Source organism: Prunus dulcis, chromosome 2 (genome assembly GCF_902201215.1).
Source record: "Prunus dulcis chromosome 2, ALMONDv2, whole genome shotgun sequence".
NCBI lineage: Eukaryota > Viridiplantae > Streptophyta > Magnoliopsida > Rosales > Rosaceae > Prunus > Prunus dulcis.
The window spans coordinates 4,891,853-4,900,834 of NC_047651.1; the positions used below are offsets into that span (position 1 = coordinate 4,891,853).

The 8,982-nt window shown below is 37.5% G+C and overlaps 1 protein-coding gene and 1 long non-coding RNA gene across 7 annotated transcripts; both read right to left on the reverse strand.

Moving 5' to 3' along the window:
- Nucleotides 1–3,961, reverse strand: LOC117620059. Of its 6 annotated transcripts, none has more exons than XR_004584655.1 (10): nt 3,526–3,961; nt 3,333–3,412; nt 3,133–3,211; nt 2,987–3,051; nt 2,783–2,898; nt 1,940–2,455; nt 1,580–1,851; nt 798–915; nt 657–707; nt 1–424 (listed from the first exon to the last, which is right to left on the reverse strand). It is a non-coding gene; the product is annotated as an uncharacterized LOC117620059 (long non-coding RNA). The 6 variants fall into 6 exon arrangements; XR_004584660.1 differs by having other exon boundaries at nt 1,580–1,716; nt 3,526–3,960; XR_004584658.1 differs by having other exon boundaries at nt 1,580–1,771; nt 3,526–3,959.
- A 1,424-nt stretch (nt 3,962–5,385) lies between these two features.
- Nucleotides 5,386–8,745, reverse strand: LOC117617982 (putative disease resistance RPP13-like protein 1). The gene has a single exon (XM_034347622.1). The coding sequence runs from the start codon at nt 8,743–8,745 to the stop codon at nt 5,386–5,388; it is 3,360 nt and encodes a 1,119-aa protein (XP_034203513.1).
- Between the last annotated feature and the right edge of the window lie 237 nt (nt 8,746–8,982).

Consider the following 8,982-nt stretch of genomic DNA (forward strand, 5'->3'; position numbering starts at 1 on the left):
TAGCATAGACAACCTCAGAAGATTTCATATTGAACTTCAATGAATGACCGTTTGCTTGTCAAAAATTCTTGAAATGTATGGAAACATTGAATATATGTAACATTCGACAAATAAGCTATAATGTGTAGAGACAAAGCTTTTGTTGGAAACAACAATCAGTATCAGACTGGCTGTCCTTGAAGAAATCACAGACAAAGCTATAATCTTTCAATGTGGGACAAGAGGAAATTGAACTTCAACAATACGAGCACTAACATCAGTTTATCATCAGTTTCTTGCAAGAAAACCAAACGAAGACGTGGCCCCCATGGTTTAACATCAGTTTTATCTTGTTTGAGAAGAAGAATTCTTCATCAACACAAAGAGAGCTTTCCAATGTGGTCAGATCAGATGTAGGCCGCCCCTCCAAACACAAATGAACTATCTGCAGGACAAGATAGCTCTGATCAAAGAGCTAATAGAAAGCATATAATAAGGATGTTAAGTTTATTGCTGTCGTTAAGTATCCCTTCAGAAAACAACATGTGCCCCTTCCACTGCCGTCAAGGGACCTTGTAAATTATCAGAAAGATTAAGATGGATGGTTCCGAGCAACGGTCTAGTGCAAATAATATAAACATAGGTGCCAACTTCCAAATATAAAAAAGCAAACTTACTTTTCTTTTATGATTTCACTAAGGTCAATTGGCAAACCTCCCCAAAATCATCTGCAAGATCATGTGATGATGGTCAGTAATGAGTAATCCTGTAATCTTCATAATACAAGGAACAGAGATTGTGAGACAGTGGAGCAATACCTTGGAGAGATCTGAGCCCTATGTTTTCTGCTACAGCTTTCATTCTTTCTCGAAATCTTCAACTTCAACACATCAGAGCATGCATTTCTCGAGTTTGTTGGAAGATGATAAGGTCATTCTACCATAAAAGAGCATGCAATGCGCTTTAGTTTTCTTCCGTTGTAAATTTAAATAGAATGTAAAATTGTTATTCCCTAAGAATTAACAAGTGAATCTTACGCAGAGAGTCTAGAGATACAACAAAGAAAAAAAAATTCTAACTCCAAAGTGTCTTCTAATTTGCTTAAGTGAAGGCATAACAAGGAAGATTTCATGGTAACAAGGAAGGGAAGGGTCATAAAAATCTATAAAAACAGAACATGGAAATAATGGAAACATGAGCAGCTCATCCCATAGCTTAGACAACCTCAGAAGATTTCATATTGAACTTCAATGAGCGTTTGCTTGCAAAATTCTTGAAATGTATGGAAACATTGAATGTATGTAACATTCAACGAATATGCTATAATGTGTATAGACAAAGCTTTTGTTGGAAACAACAATCAGTATCAAACTGGCTGTCCTTGAATGATAGCTCTGGTAAAGAGCTAATAGAAAGCATATAATAAGGATGTCAAGTTTATTGCTGTCGTTAAGTATCCCTTTAGTAAATTCTAATCTTTCAGAATCTAGGAAATTGGGAGCATTATCAGAAAGATTAAGATGGACGGTTCCAAGCAACGTTCTAGTGCTAAGAATATAAACAAAGGTGCAAACTTTCAAATATAAAAAAGAAAACTTACTTTTCTTTTGTGAGAGAGTGGAGCAGAGATCTCAGCCCTATGTTTTCTGCTACAGCTTTCATTCCTTCTCGAAATCTTCAACTTCAACTCACCCGAGCATGCATTTCTTGAGTTTGTTGGAAGATGATAAGGTCATTCTACCTTAAAAGAGCATGCAATAGGCTTTGGTTTTCTTCCATTAGCAGCAGTTACCTTGAAATCTCAAAATACACAATGCATGCCAAATTGGGTCAAGTTGGGGTAGTTCCTATTGGGAATCTTACGCAGAGAGTCTAGAGATACAACAAAGAAAACAATTCTAATGAAATGGAACTGTAGTTCGGAAGTGAAAGGCACAGAAAAGGATCAACAGAATTTTACCTTCATGTGTTTTTGTTCCTCGTCCGATTTTGAAAAGCCAGGTCTAATAGCTATACAATGAGGATTTCAACTCGATTGCACAATGAGCATTTCAACTCGATTGCTTTCCATTTTCATGCATATCTCAGCTCAATAAGATACTCCCAAGTTCAAGACATTAAGAATTGGATCATTGGATTCATCTTAGAATATGAACAAACTAATTTCTCTAGTTAACCCCAACCCATGTAGCTTCTGAAAACTAATTTCCAACCAACAAGTATGTACACATTTTCATCCATCTCAAATTAAATTCATAAATGACGTTTTCAAGTTATTACCTACAGAAAGGAATTTTATGATGAAAGATTACCTAATCATAAATGACGTCTTCACCACATTGTCCAAATGCTGGTCTGTTGCTAGATCGCCACCTGGAGAAGATTTCCTTCCCCTTTGTTTGCACAATTTGTTTGTAGAAAAACAAAAATCTATATACAACGGTAAACTCTCCTCGGGCTGTGACATGAAAGAAACCTGCAAATGAGAACTGTTTATGAGAAGGCATGTTATCGTGCAGAGTGACTAATAAATCAGCATTTGAGACTAGACAGACATAAGTTGTGATCAGCATGCTCTTGGATACCGATAAGGACCAGGCCCGGTGAGAAACAAAGTGACAGAATTATCAGAATTTATCAAGCTTAATACCAATAAAATCTAATTTGCAATTCAAGGCAAGATTCTTTTTTACAGAAAAAGAAAATGCTAATGAACTATTGCTGTTGTTCCATGTTGAGCAAGTAACATTTTAGAGTCCTTCAGAAGTTAAAGGCGCAGAGAAAGAACACAGACAAGCCTTACCTTCAATTGTTCCAGATCAAATTTTGAAAAGCCTGCTTCTTCTAATAGCTTTTTAATATGGACGTTTACTTGAGTGCTTTTACTTCCCGTGCATACCTCAGCTCAACAAGATGCTCCTAAATCCAAAGGAGAAATTAATTCTACTGGCTTTAATTAAATCTAATTATTGCAGCTTCATAAAAATAAATCTAATTATTCTCATACCTTTACTCAGAAAAGAAAGAGTCTTGTGGCAGGAATTGGAGACTCAGACAGCCATAAACATGTATCTGTTGAAGAGAAGTGAGTTCAAGGGACCTTGTGAATTCTCAAATACAAGGAACAGAGATTGTGGGAGAGTGGGGCAATACCTTGGAGAGATCTCAGCCCTATGTTTTCTGCTACAGATTTCATTCTTTCTTGAGTTCGTTGGAAGATGATAAGGTCATTCTACCATAAAAGAGCATGCATTGCGCTTTAGTTTTCTTCGGTTGTAAATGTAAATAGAGTTTAAAATTGGTATTCCCTATGAATTACAAGTGAAAGAAGGGATTCCATTAGCAGCAGTTACCTTGAAATCTCAAAATACACAATGCATGCTAAATTGGGTCAAATTGGGGTTGTTCCTATTGGAAATCTTACGCAGAGAGTCTAGAGATACAACAAAGAAAAAAATTATAATGAAATGAACTGTAGTTGGAATAATTGCAGCAAGCAAATCGTTCGGAATTGGAAGGCACAGAAAAGGATCGACATAATTTTACCTTCATGTGTTTTCTCATACTTTTGTTCCTCATCAGATTTGAAAAGCCAGTGAGGATTTGAACTCGATTGCTTTCCATTTTCATTCATATCGCAGCTCAACAAGATACTCCTAAGTTCAAGACATTAAGAATTGGATCGTTAGATTTGTCTTAGAATATGAACAAACTAATTTCTCTAGTTAACCCACCTCGTGTAGCTTCTGAAAACTAATTTCCAAACAACAAGTATATACGAGAAAATACATCTGAAAGAGACTAATTGATATGCTAAAAAATTAAAAGTGAAACGGTGAAGGGGACGACACTGAAAGATGCATATTCAATTATCAAATGTTATAATGAAGCATCAGATCTTCTGCAACGGTTCAGTTGCTTGTTAGAAATAATCAATGGCACGGCAATTAGGTAGATTTATGTGAATCCAATGGTGCTTTGTTTCGAATTTGAATTATAAACATCTAGTCGTGTAATACTTTCTTAAACTGCCCGAAAAGTTTTTGAATTGGAAATGGCATCCATCATGTATTTCCAATTCTTCAAGAGATAAGTGGTCCATGTTACAAGTACAAGGCCAGCCCTGGGATTTTGGTGGCCCAGGGCAAAGTCAAAAAGAAGGCCCTATAAATGGAAGACTACTTACAAGTAAAACTATTTGTTTTCATTTATACGTATGTATATAGAATGTAGACCTTTTACAACTAAACTAGTAGCAAAAATTAGGCCTTCAAAAAATTTCATTTTACTTGTGGAAATGTTTAAAATGTTTATATATAAAGCAATGATTGAACACAAGAAAAAAAAAAAAAAAAAGAGATTGGAAGAAGAAATATGACATTTTACTATCACAATTCAGGGATGGAAGGCAGCTCAAGGATAATTTCTTTGTTAAAGCTCTTTGTATTTCTCTTAAGATCAGCTCTGTTCCTGTTCTGTGGCGGACGAGTACTTGTACACTTCTGTGGTATTTTACTATCTTTTTTTCAATAAAAAAATGTTTCTTCTAAATAAACAAGTCATTAATGAAGTGTGCAGCATTAATATTCATTGCATAAGGAACAATTATGTGATTCCCTAACCGGAGGAAAATCATAGTATTGTTCAAGACCAAGCATGGAGTTTCGTCAACGTCATCTGTCCTAGAACGTGAGCGCTCACAAGTTATTCATACATATGTACACATTTTCATCCATCTCAAAGGAAACTCATGAATGACGTTTGCAAGTTATGTTAGGAAACTCAAAGGAAAGGAATTTTATGATGAAAGATTACCTAATCATGAATTTTATGATTGAGAACATTTCCTTGCTAGAGCACCACCTGGAGAACATTTCCTTCCCCTTCTTTGCCGCAATGTGTTTGTAGAAAAACAAAAATCCATATACAATGGTAAACTCTCCTCGGGCAGTGACTTGAAAGAAACCTGCAAATGAAGAAACGTTTATGAGAAGGCTTAAGACAGACATAAGTTGTGATCAGCATGCTCTTGGATACCGATAAAATCAAATTTATCAAGTATAATAAATAAAATCAAATTTGCAATTTAAGGCAAGATTCTTTTCCAATATGTGTGATGTGGGGGATAAGGATAAGGCATAACTTAGAAGAACCAAGACTTAACAGAGAAAAGGAGAGAGATGATAAACAAAGCTTAAACAAGGTTAATTCCCTAAGAAAATTTTGTAATTGCTGAATGATCTTTCTGCTCAACCAAAGAACACCAGTTGATACTAAGAAAATATACATTAGAAATACATACCTGACTTGAGTTAAAAGAAAAGCAGTTACAGCGGTTATTTGAAGTACATACCTGACTTGAGTTTGTTTGTCTCTATGTGAGAGAGAGAGAGAGAGGTCATATCATCATATGATGACTTCATCATTTATCCAGATGCAAGGAATGTGAGATATGCTGTCCCAATGATCTTGTCCCGTCTTATTCTGATACCTTTTCTCCAGGCCAGAACATCGGAAGATCTTCAGATAAGAAAGAGATGGCGGCAGACCCTCTTCTGGCAGGAATTGGAGATTGTCACAACACCTAATTTCTAGCCTTTGAAGAGAAGTGAGGTGTTGAAGTGCCTCTCCTGGCAAGAATTCCAGACTGTCACACCTACTAATAAATAGTTCTTGAAGAGAAGTAAGGTGTGCAAGTCCCTTTCCATCCAAAGATTTCAGAGTTGAAAGTTCCTCGATGAGGAGACTGCGAAGAGTGGTAGGGAGCAGCTGTTGCTTGAGCAACGTCTCCAAGATTTCATCACTTCCCCTGCCATGAATTGTAAATTCTGTAAGGGAGACAAGTGCTTGCAAACCCCAGTTGCAGTAGTCTCCCACTGATGAAGATGAAGCCCTCAGTCTCTCACAATTCTCAATCCTAAAATGTTGGAGGTTGGGAGGCAAACCCCCATCTTCTGCAATTGACTCCAGATTTTGAAGATTCCTTATCCACAATCTTTCAAGGGCTGTGAAGGTGTGAATGCGTTCAGGTAATGACTTCAACTTCTTGCATCTGCTGAATTCCAATTGAGTTAGGTTGGGAGTGGGCAACCCTCCCTGGGGAAAACACACCAGATTTGGACAGCCTAAGATATTTAAGTTATCCAGATGGCTGAGATTCTCAACAGCTCCTCCTTCTTCAATCAAGCAAAGCGATTCCAGATTCTCACAATACCCAATATTAAGTGTCCTCAATTTGGGAAAAATCCTGAAGGACCTCATTGAATTACAGCTCATATGTATAGTCAAATAGTCGAGTGATGTTAGTTTGGCCAACATCTCATGAGGTAGGAAATCTAATCTCCTACAATTGATTATATAAAGTGATGTCAACGTAGTGGGTAGGCCATCTTTAGGAAACGACGACAGGGTTGGACAATTCCAAAGAATCAAATGTTGAAGACGATTGATGTTGGGGAAGCATTGTATGTTATTTAAATTTCGAATCTTAAGTCGGGACAGGAGTTTTGTCTCTAGTAATGATAACAGACCTGTTTGGCATCCATCTTTTATTTCCAATTCTTGAAGAGAATTGTAGTTGAGACTAGTACTAGTACTAGAAGTAGCAGTGGCCCTTTGATCATGTAAAACTCCACACCCTTCCACGCTAAGTTTCTTCAAGCAAGGTAGATCACAAGGCAAGCTTCCTCTCAGTTTTGGACACTTTTCTAGAATTAGCTCTAGGAGGCGAGGAAAGTCTGGACCTCCACTTCCACTTGGTACCCATTCCTCCCACTCTGCCATTCCCTTAAACTCCAGCCTCTCCAGCGATTGAAATGGTTGAAATGGCTGGCCATACAACTCAGGACCTAACGTCCTAAGAAATTTCATCTTACATATGAAGAGCTCCTTAAGAGCAGGTAGCTGTCCAAGAGGTGGCAACTCGAAACAATAATGACAGCCTTCGAGGCGCATAACTTTTATTTTATTGAAGGCAGAGTCTCCCAACCAGTTTGGGAAGCTGGTCCCGCCATAACGTTTGACGGTCAATTTCTCCAAATTCATGCAAGGTTGGAGCTTGTCAAGTACTTCTCTCACTTTTGTAGAATCATCCGAGTCTTCATTGCCCCATTCGAACTCTAACTCCTTCATATCCTTCTTATTCTTCAAATTGGCTTGCACGGCATCCTTAGCATCAACTACATTTTGTAGTTTAAGTTTTCCTCCAAGATGTGGAAGCTCCCCCAATTCCCCAATGGTTGACCCAGTAGATTTCCCCACAACAAAAGCAGTCAACGTTCTCAAACTTTTTAGTCTACTCATTTGCAATGGCATCTCTGCAATTTTAGTTCCACTCACATCAAGATGATGCAAACTAATTAATTCCCACAGGTCTACAGGCAATTTAGCAAGAGACGCACAACCTCCCAGCATTAATTTCTGTAAATTTATCAATTTTCTCAAGTCTGCAGGTAATTCAACAAGAGATGAACAATTTGACAATAGTAACGTCTGCAAATAGTACAAACTGCAAAGTACACTAGGTAACCTTTCAATTGCAGTACCAGAGAGATCCAAATAGCGCAAGTGAATAAGATTTTTAATAGAATCAGGTAGCTGAGTGACATTCCTATAACTTGACAATGATAACGCCCGTAAACATCTGTGTGACGACAACAAATCTTGTACAACCTTTTTACTTAGATAATAATTTTTATAAGAGTTATATGGATTTAAAGAGGTAGGTAGGAAGGTCCGCAAACACTTAGCCTCCTTTAATTGCTCAAATTTAAGAGAAACATCATATTCTTCCCTAGCATATGACAAATGGCGAACTCTTTCTACTTCATGTGATTCCCTCCCTTCCCACCTAGAACAAAATCCTTTAGACATGAACAAAGCCAAGTCATTGATGAGATCATGCATAACGAAACTTGATTTCCCCGATGTTTGAAACAATGATCGGGATAAAAGTTCATCAAAATATTCCTTAGCCACTTCTTCCATGTTGTCCCCATTCTCCGCTTGGGGAATTAAACCTTCCGCCATCCAAAGAAAAACAATGTCTTCTACCTTGAATTCATAGTCTTTTGGAAAAATTGAACAATAAATAAAGCATTGCTTTAACTTAGCTGGAAGATAATGATAACTCAACCCTAGAGCAGGAAGAATGTCACTTTTCTCTGTAGGTAACTCCCAAATGCTGTTGTTTAGTACTCTGTTCCATACCTCAGAGTCTAGCCTGGAACGTAACAAACCGCCAAGTGTTTGTGCAGCTAAAGGCAACCCATTACACTTTCGTGCAATTTTCTTGCCGATTTCTTCCAAGCTTGGATATGCACTACAGTTTACATTTCCAAACGCATGTTTTGCAAGTAATGACCAACAATCTTCATGCGACAATGGTTCCAAGGGTTGAGTGGGAACATTTTGCATGAAAGATGCTACATTTTTGTTCCGTGTTGTTACGATGACTTTACTTCCCCTTGCCCCTGAAGTAAAGGGAGTTTGGAGGCAGTTCCAATCAGTATATTTCTCATTCCAAAGGTCATCCAACACAAATAAAAATTTCTTCCCCCTAAGTTGTTCTCTTAGTTCAATTTGAAGCAAATTCAGATCTGTTGTATTGCAAGTTTTTGAAGTGACTGACTCAAGAAGAGTTTTAGTTACCCTGATAGCATCATAGTCTTCTGAAACACAAGCCCAAGCTTTAAGTGTAAAATGCTCTTTCACCTTATCATCATTGTAAAGCATGCGGGCAAGGGTTGTCTTGCCAACCCCGCCCATTCCAACAATGGTGATGAAGGACACATCCTCTTTGCTAGCATCATCAGAGAACAAAACTTTTGATAAATTTTCTTTGACTTCTTCTCTACCATATACATAAGGTTCATGAACCACGGAAGTTGTTGGAGTTCTTTGTGAAACCTTCCTCCCAACAACTTCTGTCAAACCAAGAGCACCTTTCAATTGTACAAAGTCTTCTAATTTTCGTAATAACTCTTGTATCTTAACATTCATGCT